At 50.1% G+C, this 17,889-nt stretch overlaps 1 protein-coding gene across 1 annotated transcript; it reads right to left on the minus strand.

Annotated features, from left to right (window-relative positions):
• Positions 1-3,023: 3,023 nt before the first annotated feature.
• On the minus strand, positions 3,024-17,381 carry Psc (Posterior sex combs). Its single transcript, XM_033377903.1, has 5 exons — positions 16,399-17,381; positions 13,513-14,473; positions 11,529-11,619; positions 7,434-7,637; positions 3,024-7,309 (listed from the first exon to the last, which is right to left on the minus strand). The coding sequence occupies exons 2-5, from the start codon at positions 14,423-14,425 to the stop codon at positions 3,586-3,588; spliced, it is 4,932 nt and encodes a 1,643-aa protein (XP_033233794.1). The 5' UTR covers positions 14,426-14,473; positions 16,399-17,381; the 3' UTR covers positions 3,024-3,585.
• Positions 17,382-17,889: the final 508 nt, after the last annotated feature.

Genomic DNA, 17,889 nt, shown 5'->3' on the forward strand with positions numbered 1-17,889 from the left:
TAGCGTTCAACCGATCAAACCTATCCCATATGCTTTATAGGGCTTTTCCAACTGCCGCCATATAATTTGAAAGCAGTAAAAGGTAGAATTTGAAATCATTAAAGATGCAAGCTGCAATATAAACATTTATTTAATATTACTACCACAAATAGCATTTAGTTCAATTTATCAAACCATTTGCCCGCGGGCGAAAACAACTAAGGAACAGCGATGCCCCACAAAGGAAGGAAACTTCAATGAGTTGCGAATTTTTCCGGAAGTTAGTGGCCATTCCGACGCTTCAAATGCCACCGACTGACTGAACTGGATTAATTCATTAAAATCCTTGTGCGGCGAAGGGAGATCTTGGTTTGTTGGGTCGGAGAGCTGGTGTCTATTTGATTTATCGAAAGTCTGGAAGTGTTTGCTAACAGAATGGATCTATTTGCAGTTTTTCAGCGTAGAACGGATAAGAACTGTCAAGGTAACAAAGAAATGCACATGGAATGGTATTTTCTTTCCACTAATAATATTCGATTGGTTCGGCAACTTGATTTTTAAAGCACCTCTAAGGACTTTGCCGATTATGCTGCCAGCAAAAGTTGTGTTTTTACTTTTCTATAGTTTGGAATTGTTTTAGTTCTAGAGTTTGCGCACATTTCCTTAACCGACAACCCGAAAGTTTTACGCTCAGGATTGTGATGTAACGATAATCCTAAGAACGAACCTATAAACTACAAAACTTTGATAACTTGAGGAAAAGCGTTTTGTGGGAAGTGACTGGAGCGTGACCCCTGCCTTTGAACACGTTTTATATATTGTGTACTTGAAGAAACTGAAAAGCTTATAAGGATATCATTAGTCTCTATCCTCTAGTATTCTTCGTCATCGTCGTAGATACCACGAATATTTTCGGCACGTTAATTTTGGAAAATTTACGGTCCATCGATTGTATATTCTTCACATAATTTCTTGACAAACCGCGTTTCATCAAGGGTTTATTTTTTGCTAGGACATTCGAGGCCTGACTCGCCCCTTAGTGGATTAATATAATATATTTAGCACATATTAATCTGGGTGTGCTCTCATTATTTCATTGCGAATACTGTGAAACTATTAGCTGAATGATATCTATCTAGAATCTAGATTCTGGAAGCTAACTGCTATGGAGGAATATGCAAAGCAGCCAAGCTTACAGTTTCAAAGCAGCCAGCTTCAATAGTTTTAGAGCAACATGTTTCATTAGCCATAGTTTTCATAGTTTTATTACTCTCAGGAGAAGTAGACTTGTTGGAAAAGGATATATGTAGGGATCCTTGGTGGGCTCCCTACAAGTGAGTAAGAATCCGCTCCAGAAACTCCATCAAATATACGCCACACGTCGTTGTATTATATTTATTTTAATAAATGGTTACAAATAGGTTTCTTAGCATAGTTCTTTTCGCACGTCTGCTCGCTTCTGCCGTCGAACTCTTACTTCCTATCGATATACATATCTTCCTCTACCCTTGACTATCCCTAGCGATAGATCGATACTCATTAAAGGGCTGCCAACCCTACATATATGTAAGTGAAAAATTTACTGTAATGCATCAAACATTTGAACATCGAATCGGCAATAGTATAGTGTATAGTATATATATTATCTATTATACTAACTATCAAATTTCTTCTGTCATAAGCTATAAGTCCGCTGACAAACGTCCTGTCAAATCAATATCCTTCCAATGAGACCCAAACACGAATAGATTTCGAGCGGTTGATGCCCACAACCTATATCAAGCATATGGTAAGAATCCCACGATACACGATACACTCTCTACCTGAGGGTAAGTAATTTTGCATTTGATATTATGCTTACATGGGAGCAATATGTGTGCCTGTGTACTCTGCACTCGCATCTTGTACTTACCGAAATGATTTATAAATGCCGACGTAATGCGCTAAAAGCCAAGCATATTAAACCGGTTTTCAGATGTGGCCTGCCTGCCACATCGTGGCACTGCCAGTCGAAGTGGCAGAAGAACTGAGATGTACGTACGGTAAGACCATATATCTGCGTGGTTTTTGGCACTTTTGGGGCAAGGCAAGAAAAGGTGAGCTTTGCGAGAAGGGTCTAATTATTGTAATTGGAGTTTTCGGCTTAGGCCGCAAAATCGCATAAATTATTAAAGCCAGATGAGATGAGTGTTGGCCAGAGATGGAATCAGATGTTAATTGTTTTGTGGAGCCACATGGCAGTTCTCCCAGTAGCCGTAGCCCCCATATGACATAAATCTCTTCTGTGGAGGCAATTCTCACCTAATCAACCCCTGTGCGGCACTATCTCACCTCTCATCGCCTGTCCTGGGCGCCGTGTCCGTGTCTCTCTTATCTGGAAGCATATTCATTATACGAATTAGGTTCATGGCTCGGATTGGCATTCTTTTGGGACACATTCGAGAAAAATTGGCAATTTTTGAAATCGGAAACTCTGCAAAAAGTGCCAGAAAATAGGGGAAAAAGAAGGAAAACACCAAAGAAAATGGGAAAGGGAAAACAACAACAAAAGGCCACAGGATTTCCAATCGTTTTTATTGAATGTTTCCGAGCGAAAAGAAAACCCAACGTTGGACGAACGAAGGGACGGACAGACTGGCGATGGCGATGCCGCAATCCCGTAGTGGCCGTCGCGTCGTGTCCGTCGCATCCGTATCAGCGAGAAACCCAATATAATCTTTTATTTCTTTGTCTCTCCAAGGGTCGTCGATGGGATGCCTGGGTCTGAGTCTGGGTCTGGGCCTGGTCTGCGGTGCTGTGGATTTTTCATTTTAAAGACTCTTTGACATTTTTTTCCCTGGCAGACAAACGGTGCGACGGAATTGGCAGATTAGAAATGCTCGAAACGCAGCGGTCGGTCATCGGGGAAGGTCGACCTCTGACCTTGAGCAGTTGATTAGCATAGGGATTGGACGATTTCATTGTCCGTGCGACTCTCTGTCTGTGTGTGTGTGTGTTTCGTTTTCAAAGTGGGAAAAACAGGAAGAAAGCCAATGTTTTTTTTTTGGTATAAATTAGATTTTTATTTTTCTGCTTAGTTTTTGAGTAAAAAAGATTATATAAAATCGTATTTAATGGATGGTATTTACACTTAGGATTAGCTCAACTTTTGCCGCAGCAGTTAAATATATATTTATATGATTATCGCATCTGCATAAATCGATTCTGAATCGGTGTCTTTTTTTCTGTATACATCTGTTAGATGATAAAATTATCAATATTTACATACATAGGTCTATAGCCTAGGGGCTCGGATGGATGTGGCATGAGCCAGCTACCCCGCTCTGGGGTGGCATGGTGGTTGCTTCTAACAATAATTAGGGCGGGGAATTGGTTCTGGTTCTGGTACTGGTTCTGACTGGAGAACGGGGTGGCGTACAACTAAAAACAAAGTCTTTAAATATTAATTACAGCTATCCAGGAGCCACTGCTGCTACTGCTGGTGCTTCTGATGTTGCCTCTCCTTTAATGATGGCCATCTCACACCTCGCTCCGGATGCAGACTCGGACTCCCTTCAGCTTCCGCCTCAACGGAAACGAGTGGCATGGACGGGTGGCGGCTGCTGTTCACTTGCTCTTGGTGGCAGCCGCGAGGGGTGCGGCGGGGGTGGCCGTCGTCTGCTGACGTGGACTAGCCCCACTGCCGGCCTTGGCTAGCGATGATGGCGTGTGGCTGGAAGGGGCTGTAGCCGCTGCAGTCAGCTTTCCGTTGGGCAGGGCTGAGGTCTTGGGGCTGGCTGCCGATGCAGCCGAGGAGGGGCTGGGCAGGTTGACGGTGGGCAGCATGGGCATGATCGGCTTGTGGTCCCCATCGCCTGCCTGGCCATTGGCCGCATTCTTCAGCTTCTGAAGGTAGTCGTTGAACGCCTCGTTGCCCGCCCGCTGCATCCGCGTGAGTTGTTCCATGAAAACCGCCTGCTGGTAGTTGTACATCGCCGGGGACATGTGCCCGATCTGGGCAAAGTTGTACAGTATATTCGACTGATTGGCGGCCGCTTGGGCAGCCTGGGCGGCCTGTGCTGCCTGGGCCACCTGAGCCCTGATCAGGTTCTCCTTGATGAAGTTGTTCAGATCCATTTGACCGGCAGCGGCCGCGGCACTGGAGGCGATGCTCAGCGGGGCGTTTAATCCCGGCAAACCGGGATGAGGCATAAGTTTTCCCATATTCCCTTGGACTCCACCCCCCAAAGCGGCGGAGGAGGACGGGGGCGGTGTGGGATTCTTGTTTGCCTTCTTGCCACCCGTCTGTTGGCTCTTCAGCGGAGGACTCGGCTTCTGCGCCGGGTGACTGCCGTTGGGAATCTTCGGGGGGGGCGGCAGAAAGACTGCTGCTCCTCCGTTGGGGGACTTCTTGCTGGTAGGCACCTTCTTGGCGCCGGTCTGGACCTGGCTTTGGGGCTGGCTGAAGTTGAAGGCGGGCGCCAGGCTGGGCAGCTTGGCGGCCATGTCTGGGATCTGGGCGTTCTGGCGGGGCAGAATGGGTCGGAACTTCTTGGCCGCCGGATCTCCGTTGGGAGTGGCTGATCCTGGTGCCGACTGTCCTGCCAACTTTGGTGACTTGTTCTCGCTGGCGGTTGGCGAGTGGCTTCCCATCTGGGCGGCACTGCGCTTCTCCGGACTGGGCGTCTTCTTGCTATCCGCCTGCGAGGGCGTCAGCACGGTCTTCAGGGGCGTGCCCTTGCCGCTGGCGGGGGGCGATATCTTGGGGGGTGTGATCCCTCGGGGAGCGGTGGACGGCGACGAGGGTGGCGGGGCTGTTTGCGGCAACTGTGGCGGCGTCATACGCGACATCAGGTGCTGCGGGGAGGGAATGGCCTTGGAGGGCGGAGGCTGCGTCAGCCGCATGGCGGCGGCGGCTGGAGCAGGTGCTGCGACTGCCGGTAGCTGTGGGGGTGGAGTGCGTCCGGGTGCTGGTGCTGGCGGCGACTGACGTTTCTGGGCCTCCGTGACGCTGGCTGCGGACTTCTGTCCCTGGTCCTGCGGCTGGTCGGGCAGTTTTACGATCTCGATGTAGTTGTTGACGGGACTCTTGTGCTTCGGATGCGATCCGTTGCTGGCCGACGAGGAGTCGCCGTTGTCCCTGGAGATTGTGATCGACAGCGAGGAGGGGATGTTGATGTTGCACGAGTTGAGCAGCGACTTGACCTTCACCTGTTGCTTCTCGGGCGCGTCCTCGTGGCTGGGACTGGCCCCACGCTGGAAGGCATGGCCGGAGGACGGAGCTGCTCCCGCCGGATTGGTGTTCTGGTCGGCCTTCGTGGGCGGTGATGGGAACAGCGATCCCCCGCCGCTGCCGCTGGCACCGCCACCGCCACCAAGCATGCTCTGCAGGTAGCCTCCGGCGGTGGCCTGACTTGGCTTGGGCGTGTACTTGTAGGTGGGCATCGTGGGGATGTTGTAGTTGGGCACGTACTGCGGCGAGCTGGGTGAGTAAATGGGCGAGTTGGGCGTGTACATGGGCGTGCGGCATCCGGGCGGGGCCTCCCGGCCCTTGGACTTGCTGGCATTGAACAGGGCCAAATTGAGGTAGTTGTTGGCCGCCTTGTTCTGGCTGCCATTGGAGCTGGGTGCCGGATGGGGTTGCGGTTGATTGTTGCCTCCCGTCTTGCCCTGGCCTCCGCTGGTGTGGCGTGCTGCGTGGGTAGCTGCAGCGCCTGCCGGTGGCGGCGGTGGTCCCATCTTGGAGTCAGCCTTGGGCCCGTACACATGCGACTTGGCCGAGGAGGCGCTTGTGCTGCCTCCAATCGACTTGATCTCGGTGCCGGCGTCTTTCAGCAGACGGTTGACATCGTTGGGAATGTTGGCGAACGGATTGGGTCGCGCCGCCTTGGGCAGGATGGGGTGGTAGCGCTTGGCGATGGGCGTGCGGTTGCCCGGAGCCGCCATCTGCATGCCCGGGTGGTGGGGCGAAGGCGGGGCGAATTGTGCCGCGAGCTGGGGCTTGCGTGACGCCAGCATCGGGGGCTTTGGCGGTGGCGGCATGAGCTTCTCCAAGCTGCCGACAAACGGTGGCGGCGTGGTCGGAGCTGGCGGCGGATGCGAATGCGAATTGGTGGCGGGCAGACGAATCTTGAAGTCCTCGCGTGGCAGGGGCGGCGAGAGCTTCGGCTTCTTGGAGACGGCCTTGACGGGCTCCTTGCTCTTGCGCTTCGAAGAGGCAATCGACTTGGGTGCCATTCCGGCGGGCGGCCTCATCAGCTCCCTGTCCTCCAGGGTGCCCTTGGACCTGCCGCTGTGATGCGAGTGGGACGCGCACCCAGAGCCAGAAGCAGTCGTTTTCGGAGGGGTAGGCGCTCTGTGGCCGCTGGGAGACCTCTCCGGGGACTCCACCTTGACCTTGATGGGCGTCAGGGCGAAGGACTTGAGGAACTCCGACTTGGGATCCTCGTGGCAGGAGCTGCTGGCCACGCAGCGTGGACTGAGGGTGCTGACACCGCTGGGACTGAGGATGCGCTCGGTGCGTATGGTCAGCGGAGGCACCGTCAGCGGGCTGGGGCTCTTACGCTTTCGTTCGCTGCTGCTGCTCGAGGACTTGGGGCTGCCGTCCTTGTCCTTGCTGCGGTTCTTGGAGCGCGACTCCTTCTCCGGTTTCAGCGGCTTCACGATCTCCTTGCGCTCCGGGTCGGACATGTTGATGATGGTCACGCTGTTGTGCTTGGACAGATCGATCTTCAGCTTGATATTGAGCTCCCCGCTGGGCGATGGACAGGATGAGGAGGAGGAGGAAGAGGAGGATGGAGTGGTGGGCGTGTGATGATTGCTCTTGGCGCTCGACTTGGAGGACTGCGGCGAGTGGCTCTTCTCCCGCTTCTCCAGCATATTCCGGTTGATGATCAGCTTGAGGGGCTGCTCACTGGGCACACGGATCTCCTCCTGCAGCTCCTGCTTTATGCTGGCAGGCGGCGATACCGGTGCTGCTGTGGGCGAGGTTTGCTCCACCTTGGGCGCTTCTGGCGCCGGCGTCGGCTCCTGCTTCACCACCTTCAGGGGAGCTGGGAGCATGCGACGTGGCGGGGGCTTCACATGTCGCTGCGGCGACTCGTACACCCTGAAGTAGAAGCGCATGGGCGCGTCCCGCTTCCACGTGTAGATGTACGCAATGTCCATGAGCGTGTAGTAGTCCAGCAGGACGATCGTCTTCACCTTGTACATAATGTCGATGCTGAAGCGCTGCATGTCGATGTCGAACTTGTCGTAGACGAACTTCTTGAGGTGGCTCACCCGACACATGGCCGGGCACTGGAGGTACCTCGGACGCAGGAACTCCACTTCTGATTCGGTGCTAAGTTCACTGTTGGGCCAGAGAGGGATGAAAGAGAGTGGCAGAAACCATAGATTAGTAGATGAACGCGAGGGCGATGGGAATGGGGATCTGGCGCTATATATAGGACCATATTGGTGCTGATGAAACCTACCCCAACTCTGCGTATTCCAGGGACAAGGACATGTTATCCGTGGGGCCGAATATCAAGTGCTCCGTATCATCGCCCCGCTGCTCGGGCGTGGCCAGGGCTGCCTCCTGCGGCCGATCCTTGTAGAAGGCCCGCTTCCGCATCAGCTCCCGCTCGTAGAGGCCCGGCACGAGCTTGTAGACGATCGCCTGGAGCGTGGTGTCCGATCTGCAAGGATAGGGATTAAGAAGACAACGGTTACAACTCGGTTCGGTTCACTTCGATTCATCCTGGTGCGTGCTCATTGGAATGGAAAGGACTGTGCGACAAAGACAGAGGAGAAGGAGTAGGAGCAGGGGCAGGGGCAGGGGCAGAAGCCAAAGTCGAAAAAGTCGAAACAGAGGCACTTCCTTGGCGCGGAAATGAGAACACACAAAGGGAGGAAGGAAGAGAGACAGGACAAGAAGCACCCGTACAAATTAGGCGGCAGATGCAATTTTCTATTGCTTCAATGGCACGCAACAAAAACGCTAAACAAGGAGAGGCAGCGCCGCAGCAGAGAGGAGGGGAAGGAGGATAAGGAAACTACAGCTATTGCTCCTTGGCATGTGCTGCTGCTCGACGATGGTGACGATGGTGATAGAGCGATGTGGTGTGGCATGGTGGTGGTGCGGCGGTGTGGCGGTGGTGGAACACAGGAACTCTCGCATTAAGTCGCCTTTCAAACAGCTCTACTCGCTCTCCTCTCTTCTCCGGCCCATGCAGGCGCTCACTTCAATCATTCCTCGCACACACACACACACACACACACATGCAACCAACGAAAAGAAAAAGAATGAAGGAGAGTGGAGAAACCCAAAAAGGTCTTGAATGGAATAGAAAGATGAAGAGATGGAATGAGAAGATGAACGCGAGGAAAAGGTGAGCTACGGCGCAGATGATAAAGAGAGAGGGACAGGCAGGCGCTACGGAAGGGAAGGTAAGGGATCTAACCATTGAAGGGCACCGATCTTGCCAGACTGCTCTCTCATTAACATATCTTATTCGTAGACCTCGGGAAATGTGATATCTCTGCGATCAATCTATCAGTATTTATTAACCTCCGAAATTGGATTGGATTTAAGCCAGCGATGGACATCAGTGAATGATCAAACAAATTAGAGATACCAAAACTTTTACCTCTCTCCCCCTCCCAGGGGCAGCACAACTTATTTTTCTTCTTCTCCTCTTTTGTTGTATCGCACTCAATCATCCCAATCCCCATGCCACCCACTGTCAGGCGACTTCTTCAACTTGAAGTAAAGTTTGAGCTCTTTCAACTTTTATTTACTCTCTCCCACACTCTAGCTCTCCCGCTCTTGCTCACTTTTTTTTAGCTTCTTTCGGAAATCGCTCTCTCACAAAAAGAATACCAATGCACGCCAGAGCAACAACAACGAAACAGAAGCCGCAACTCTTCGTGCTCCCTCTCTCTCTCTCACTCTATCGCACTCTCCGCTTCCCCTGCTTGTTGTTTTTCAGCTGTCCTGTCCCTTCGTCGGTGTCGGCGCTGCGTCGACGTCAACGTCAACGTCATTGTCGTTTGCCGTCGGCGAAAACCGAGCGCAAGACCCGCCCGTTAATTATCTTTGCCGTATTTCGATTTGTTTTCTTGGAAATGCGTGTCGTCTTGCGCCGCCAGTTGTTGTTGTTGTTGCTTTTTCTGCTGCTGGAAGTTCTGCGTTTATTTTCCTTTCTTTCTTTCTCTTAGTTCTTCCTCGTTTTGGCAGTTTATATCAGATGATTCTGCTGGCATTGTCTCTCTTAAAGGTAGTCTACGGCGGCGGAGACAGCTATGAAAACATGGCCGAGGCCTGACACAAATACGGTGAAACCACAGTGGAGGGGAAAAATGTATAATCTTGGTACTACGAGTATATACAGTATTTATTTACAGAAGAATTTCAGTAAGGCTTTCTATGAATTAGTGCATTTTCCGTCTACACAGAATCCTGTAAAGATCCTCGAAACCTCTCCAAAGCCTAGAAGATCTGAGAGCGGTTCTATTACAATGAGATCTATAGCACCCAAAATGAGTGGAAAAGCAGCATGGAATTCAGTTGAATTAATGCCTTATTCAGAAGACTCTTTCTTTATGGTGGAAATCGAATTTAGATTGATAAATATTTCTCCCCCACCTTTGTACAGTGAACGTTCGATAATAAGCAACAACAAATAACCCATAATTGTTCTGAAACTATCTAGCGATAACCGAGTGCTGTTTATCTATCTTGGCCGATAGGAAACACTACCTATCCTCGAGAGTCTTTGAGTATCGTCTGAAATGTCAGACACTACTACTCGTATTATTTTGGCCGTTGCTGTTGTTGTGCCCCCCACCCCCATTCCCACAGTGCGAGCTTTATTTGCTTTTACAGCAAAAGACGAGCTTTATTTTGTTGTTGTTTATCTTTTCAAAGACAAACTGAGTTCGAGTGAAACTGACTTTTCTTTTGTGTTTCGCTGCTGCTGCTGTTTCTTTTTTCCTTTTCCCTTTCCGTTTCCCCTTCCTGTGCCCCTTTTTTGGGTTAAACAATAAACTTTCGCAATAAATTTAATTGGAGACTTGAGACTGGCTGAATACTGCACGACTACTACTTCTACCACTATGACTGGGGCCCACTAAAAATTCATGGAAAGCAGAGCCAACCAGCCAGCCAGCCAGCCAGCGGCATCCACGGGGCACAAAAGACACTTGTTTGCAGTCAACCTTGCCTCCCGTCCTCCTCCTCCTCCTCCTCCGCCTCCCCTACCCGTAAGGCACTTCACACCATTTGGCCAGGGACTCAGTGGCAGGCAAAGCAACGAAAAGGTTCATCCATTCACCTGTTCTTCATTTAGTCTACCCCCCACAATATCGCCTCGCTTTGAATTTGTATTCATTATCTTTTTGTGTGTTTGTGTGTGTGTGCAACGGGAGAGATTACAACGTGCGGCGCTGGAGGCAGGCGGCAGGCGGCAGCATTGGTTGGATTGGGGGGGAAACGTGAGCGTGCCACCAGCGGGTGGTTTTCTGTACAGATTCCCATTAAAGTTGGTGCTGCAGCTTAAATAGATTCTGCCACATCTCCGCCTGGTTGCCTGCCTTCTACACGAAACGTGTTTTTCATTACGCAGCCACATTCCCGGGTCCCCCCCATCCCATACCAACCAATTCCATTCCATCTATTCAGCCAAAACAAAACGAAACGAAACGAAATGGAATGAAATGAATTGAAACGTGCCAGACAAGATGGTTCCACGTTTGCCAGTTGGACCGTCAAATAAAGTTAACCACAGCCAAAAGTTTCCACGAACAAAGGTGGGGGGATTCCGAAAAGTGTCTTGTCTTAGTTTTATGCCCCGCTTTGGGGCCAAAGGTTTTTTGATAAACTTTTCTGCCTGGCCACCGCCTCTCAACCGCAATTACCTACCACGCCCCCCACCAACAGCCAACCCGTCAAACGATACGGAAAGTTGTGCGGTTCGAAGAAACTACTACTCCGATTCCACAACCCACCCACTGGCAGTGGTTTTCCCCGGGGAAAATCAATCTCTAAGTGAACTAAAACGGAAATTTTTACCCCCTCCAGACACTTGTAGGCAGGTCCCACATGACAATGAGTGGAAGTGCTTTGCCAGGAGTCAAAAAGCTAATCAGTGAAGCTAACGGAACGGAACCAATGGAAAACTGGAAACAAATATAACATGTCAAAACTCAGCTTGTCGCAGCTTTTCCATGAGATATTGGATTCTATTAACTGAATTAAAAACACCATTGAATGTACATGTGTACTTCCCACAAAGCTCCAGAGGAGTCTATCCAGTATACAAGATGTACAACAGCTCCTTGAGGGAGACAAGTATCTGCTTTCAAAGAGTTTTGCCAATGCCTGGGCTTCCTCTTACATTCCCCCATGCCCCATTCCCTCGTCAAGTGGCAGACAACGGCTGGCATCTTCAAGTACCCACCAGGCTCCTTCGCCTTCTCCATCTCCTATCCATTCCATTCCTTTATTGTATCTATCATCTAATCGGTGTTGTCAAAGACAGACAACACGACGAACGACTCTATCTGGGCACGCTGAAGAGTCTACTCACTTGATATTCGGCTTGGCGTTGTTGATGACCATCTCGCACCGTGGACAGAAGCGATCCTTGCGCAGGTGATTAATGAGGCAACTGTGGCAGACTGCAAACAGAAGGAGAAAAAGTACATTAGTAGGGCTCTCAAATCGGGCTCAAATGCTGCCCGTACAATAGTGCCATAGAAAGAGGCAAATTACGATGGGGGGTCTGTGAATCGGCATAAATAAATTGTACAGATTTCTGTTTCCCAACTCCAAGTCCCCCCCCCCCCCCCCTAAATTGAAACGATTCAAATTTATGTAAAAACATTTCTGCTGCTCCGCCACTCTTCGCCCAGGCGCCCGAGCACTCTACCTTCTGGGCAAAGGAAACGCAATCAAGGCTCCCACCCACCCACACAGCCACCCACAGCCATGTAGCCAAAAGGAAAAGCAGGGAGCACACACAGAATATACAGAGGCCCTGAGAGCGAGCCAAGAAAAAATTACTGCAAAAAAAGTTGTTTTGACTTTAATGCCAATGCCAGGGTCCTGCACGCTACAACTGTCACCCAGGAGCCAGAGACCAGCATGGAGCAGGGGTCTCTATCTCTCTCTCTCCCAGTCTCTCTCTTCCTCTCTTTATTTTGGCTTGTTACGCTTGTCCGTCAGTTTTGGTCCAATACCGAAAATGTAATGCAGGAAGGAAATTCGCAACAGTCCGTCTTTTGGTGGGGTGGCAGGCAACAAAAAGAAAGAAGAAAAAAAACAGAGAGGAAAAAAAAAGGGAACTCTGGCCATGTTGCTGCCCCCCAAATGGCCTCGAGTGAGAGATGCTGCTGCTGCTGCTGCTGTTGCCACAGCGACTGTGAGACTGCAGCAACGACGGCAGCTGTTGCCTGCCGCCACACACGGTCCACAGTAGACACACAGTACACAAGTCTAGAGTCCAGGTTTGCCCTCTGGGCCGAGAATCCAGTCCAGGTCCAGTCCAGTCCAGGTCCAGTCCGGGGCGTTTGACAGTTAGATGGGACTCCCGGGTGCTCTATATATCCGTCTGTCTGTCTCTCTGGTTGGCTGCTCCATTTCGTTTCAGTCCCCCTCTCATTCCCTCCGCAACTCTCTGGCTGTCTGACCAACAGATTTAAATGAGCCTGACCAAATGTATCCACGGCCACTGTGTGTCCATTATCAACACATTGGTTTCCTAGATTTACGAACATCAAAAGGAGGAAGAGCCGGAATAAAACTGGGAGGAGTTGCAAAATTAACCTTACGTCGCTTAAAGGGGGGCCACATTTAATGGCTGAGAGAGAGATAGAGAGAGGGAGTGTGTGATATATGGTTATATTCTTTAGTTTTATTGGTTTAATTCCTTTCTGGGAATGCCAATGTCTTGGATTATTGGTGATTTCGGTAACTTATAGTCTCAGAAAGAATCACTTGGAGGAAAAGGATCCCCCAATCTGTTTCAAGAACTGAACCATCTTCAAAAATAAATCTAGGATCGAATACGTTGAATAGGATTCTTCTTTCCCGAAATAATGCCATTTTTTGTATGGATAATTCTTGAAAAATCCTTCAATGTGTTAGCCATGTTTGGATCCTCCTCTCTCCTCATCGAATGTCCCACCACAACAGTTGCCGGCAACGGTTTCCCAATCAAGAGTCAAGTACTTAGCCCTACTCCCCGTTTCCCTCCTTGCATGACTCGAGCCATTAATGGGCCCACAAACTTATCGCCCGACAACATCTGCGTGTCGTCTGTGGCACGACACCACCCCGCGTTCACCCCCCTTTCGGCAAACATAACTCATCGCGGCGAGGAAATTTGCCGAGTTTCCAGACAGTTACAGGAGACAGTTACAGGCGACAGGGGCAGTGGGAGATGTGGGAGTGGAACGGGCGTAGAGATATACTCATTCTAATCAAGGCAGACCGATTAGGCGATGCAACACGACTAAGCTGAGAGGGAATTCTGCTTTATGGTGGGACAGAGGGGGGATGGGCATACTTACAGGAGTGCAGACACTCGACAATTGTCGTGGCATTGATCAGGTAGCCCTGGCACAGGTGACAGATGATGTGCGGATTAACGGCAGTCAGCAGGACTGGTCGTGGCGTTGTTGCTGTTACCAGTTCGGTGTTCCCGGGTGCTGCCAAATCGGAAGTATCTGCTGCCTCCTCGTCAGCGGAGGCGCCACCATTGCTGCTGGCATCCTCTGATGTGGCCGTTGTCGTCGACCAGGCCGACGATGAGCAGCATGAGGCGGAGGAGGAGGCGGCCTCGACTGATTCGACGACATTAGGAGTAGTTGCTGGTGGCGTTGATTCCTTCTTGATGTTCTTTTCTAACATGCTTTTTGCTGCTGCTACTGTTTCTGCTGCTGTTGCTGCTGGCGTTGCTGCTGGCGTTGCTGCTGGTGTTGCATTGGTTGTTGTTGTTGTTGGTGTTGCAACTGTTGCTGTTGCTGTTACTGCTGCTAATGTGTTTTCACTTTTTACTTTAATGCTGCTGACAGCAAAAACTTGCTGCTGCTGTTGCTGCTGCTGTTGCTGTTGTTGCTGCTGCTGCTGCTGCTGCTGCTGCTGCTGCTGCTGTTGGTGTTGCTTCTGCTGCTGCTGCTTCTGCTGGCGTTGCTTCATTTGCATTTGCATTTTATCAGCACTTGTCGACGTCACATTTGTTGCAGTGGCAGTGGCTGTGGCTGTTGCTGCAGTTGTCGTTGTTGTTGGCGCTTTCAGAGACAAAGCCAGCTTTTTGCTGCTATTGCTGACAGCGCTGCTTTTGGCTGCTGCTTTCGCCGCTGCCGCTGCCGCTTGCGCCGCCGCTGGCGCTGGCGCTGGAGCTGGCTTTTGTGTGTGTGCCATTGTTGTAGTTGCAGTTGCAGTTGTTGTTGCCGCTTTCGACTCTGGCGTCATCGTAATCATAATACTCGTTGCCTCGTATTCGCTCGTGTGTGTTGCACAAGCGTCAATCTGGAAAATAGACAAAGCAGAAAGTTGAAATTAAATGTGAAATGCGAAATGGAAATTTGTTGAGCGAGCGAGGAGCTTTCATGCAGATTGTAAACAAATCCAACGCCATGGCAAGAGCTTTAAGCTCAGCTCAGCTGCTCAGAAAAAAGCTGAATCGAAAGAATTTGTTCTGCGGACGGACCCAGAACTCTCTACGATCGGATTTCGTGCTCTGTTTTCCTAGGAGATTGGAACCCAGAAACGGCTGTTAATCGGAATAGCTGGAAATCGGAGCCAAATGTGAGTCAACAGCTGATCGAATGAAGAAAAGCGATACCAGGGCATTCTGTTATCTTTGTTGGCCCGCAAAACAGATCCAAAACCAGACATCCAAAGCGGTATTTATGCAGCATTTAAAGTCAAAACAATGGCCACAAAGGTCCAAAGAGGCACTAAAGGCATAACTTTGAGGCAGCAGGAGAGGAGGGGAGGGAGTTTGAGGCAAGGCACAAGTGGGGGAGGGATTTTAGAGGTAGACGAGGTGGTTTGGTTTGCTTGTTCTGCCGCCACTGACATTAAACAATATGTAAGCCATTATATGCAATCAGTCGATGGATGCGGGGCCTCCGATAATGGATGTGTTGCTGTTTGGGCCCCTGCATAGCAGTGTTGCCATGGGAATGTTTGCAAATATTGAAATCCACAGCACTCGGGGGAGCATTGAGCGAGCACAGACTCCGACTCCGACTCTCTCGCACTCGCACCACCGAAAGGGGTGAAGGGATGGTCGAGTGGTGGGAGTGAATGGCTACCCAGACACCCGGAGTGGCAAATGGCAGTGGCAAGTACATGGAAAATGTATTCCAAACAATTTCAAGCTGTTTTTGCATCAACGCCCCGTTAAAAAGTCAAGGTACGAACACGAAAACTTTTACCAAAAACTTTTTCAGTCAACGAACCGAATGCGAAAATCATACCCGAATGGGAAATTGGAATGGGAATAAAACTGGGAATGGAAATGGAAATGGAATATGAATGAGAATGAGAATAAGGAAGCGCAGAGTGGAGGAGAATAACAGACCTTGTGTCCGGGCGAAGCCTCTTTAAATCCTTTTTACAGTAAAATTTAAGAGGCTGGCTGCCGACAGAAGACTTTAACCCTTCCTTCCCATTCCCATTCCCATGTTCTGGTCCCATTCCCACAATATATACAGGCGGCTTTTTGTTGGCGGAGGGGAGAAGAAACGCGCGCGCAAAAAAAAATGTGAGTACCAACATGAAAAGGATAATAAAAAGCAGCGGAATTTCTCATGTCTATGTGTGTGTGTGGGTCTACGAGTGTGTGTGTGTGTGCGTGCAGGAGTGTGGAAAGAATGGAAAGGCAAAGGCAAAGGGATGGAATGGTAAGGACTGTGCCTGAAGAGAGCGGGAAGCGGGGAGCGGGGAGGGAGGCAGAGCGCAGACTGTGACAATGCACGGCAACTCGACGGACGACAGCGAACGCAATTCGGAGAATGCAGGGCAGAGTGCTCCGAAAGCCGAGACTGCGGCTTTATCTCCTCTTTCACACACTACTACACACAGTCGCACTCTTCCAAGCGCCGACCGACCGACCGACCGTCCGCTTTCATTCAGTAAAAAGATGAAGCAGGCAGCAAAACAGAATGCCAGATAATCAGAGGTTGGAACCCGCACACACACACAAACAAACACACGCACGTTGGACTGCGGCGGCTCTTGGGGAGACTTTCAATTGTGCCCAATCGAAATTCTCACTTTGGGGCAAGTTGTTGTTGCTTCTGCTGTCAACGTGTGTCGCCAGATAAGGGGCTCACAGCTGTGGGTGGGGAAAGAGAGACAGAGAGAGAGAGAGAGAGTGGTGGAGCAACAGCTGTGCTTGAAAAGTGTTGAGCAACGCAACGGCTCTTTTCATTAGATATATTTACCTTTTGGTTGGTTGTATGCTGCTAATCCAGCCACTTAATTGGCATCGTGAGGCGGGGGGTACGGGAACTGTATCCAATTGCAGGGTATTTGTTTGTAATCCACAGTGTATGCTAACGCTCAGCTTTAACACAGCGCTTCATTTCTTTTACTTCTCTTCTTTCTTTACTCCACAAACAAACACGAACACACACACTCACACTTTGCGCTCATCGGCGCCCTGCTTTCGTAAGCACCTTTATTGTGTATTCCGCTTTGCTCTATGTTTTCTGCGCGCACACAAACACACACGCACACGAACAAGAGTGAACCGAACCGTTTATATGGACGGGTATATAAGGCCGAGTGAGTGCTGCTGCCGCTGTTGCTGCGGCATTTGTCACACAAGAACGAGACACAAAGGAAATTTCGAGCATGCAACCGATAGTTGCCGTTGCATTTGATAATTAATATTTTTTTAATTTTTTTTTATAATTTTAAATTATTTTTGCTTTATAGAAAACTTAGGCCGTTTACACTTGTGCACTTGGTTACTGTAAATATTTTAGAGCGCACTTTGGTAGCGATATTGTGGAGCACCGTACGTCCGTTTCAACTGCGAGCTGCGACCACGCTGTTTCTGTTTCTGTTTCTGCCGCTCGCTGCTATGTACAGCAACCTCTGCCGCGACTCTGCCGACTATTTACTCACTCACACACACTCGCGCGCACACGAACTCAGGTAGACAGCCAACTAACTGCCTGCTGCTGTTCCGCCACTGCAGCTATCTCGCTCGCTCTGGCCTCTCACTGGACGGCTGTTTCTTTCTGCTTCCTTCGGTTTCTTTTTTCTCCGCTCTCTCTGCTTCGCGTTGGTCTCTCTCGCGGGGCGTTTTATTCGTTTCCTTTCTTTGTTCCGTACTCTCAATGTGTCGTCCGCTACGAACCGTTCTCGCTTGCGTTTGCTTTGTATCTGAATCGCTCGCCTGCTTTTGCTTTGTATCTGACTCGCTGTTTCGGTCGCTGCGCTGCTGCGACGCTGACTGCGACGTTGGCTTTGCTTTTGCGTTTGGTGTTGGTTGCCTTTTGGGTCTTTTGCTGTGCCTGCTGTTTCTTTGTTCGTCGACTCGGAGTGTTTTCATGTACAGAGCTGCGCTGCTCTGTAGATACTATTTGGCTATGTACAGCAGAATCTATGTATCTTCTTCTTCGGATCTTCGTTTCGTACGGCCGTCTGTTATGTACATTTTTCCTTTCAGTCGCACTCTTTCCCTTTTTATGACTCTTCAACTTCTGATCCATATGCAAACAGTATGTACGTAATCCCATGTGCAAACACTTTGTAAAATGGTTCTGTACATAAGAGTATTACCTTACCTACTGGCCACATTTGCAGTGCACTCATATTTCGCCAATTTCCGTAGACGGAAAATTGCATATTCGCACGTAGGCGTACAGTACAGCGCAGCACAGGGCCTCTACCCCCTCTCTCTCTCGCTCGCACAGTCTAGGCCC

This window comes from Drosophila pseudoobscura, chromosome 3, assembly GCF_009870125.1.
Source record: "Drosophila pseudoobscura strain MV-25-SWS-2005 chromosome 3, UCI_Dpse_MV25, whole genome shotgun sequence".
Classification (NCBI taxonomy): domain Eukaryota; kingdom Metazoa; phylum Arthropoda; class Insecta; order Diptera; family Drosophilidae; genus Drosophila; species Drosophila pseudoobscura.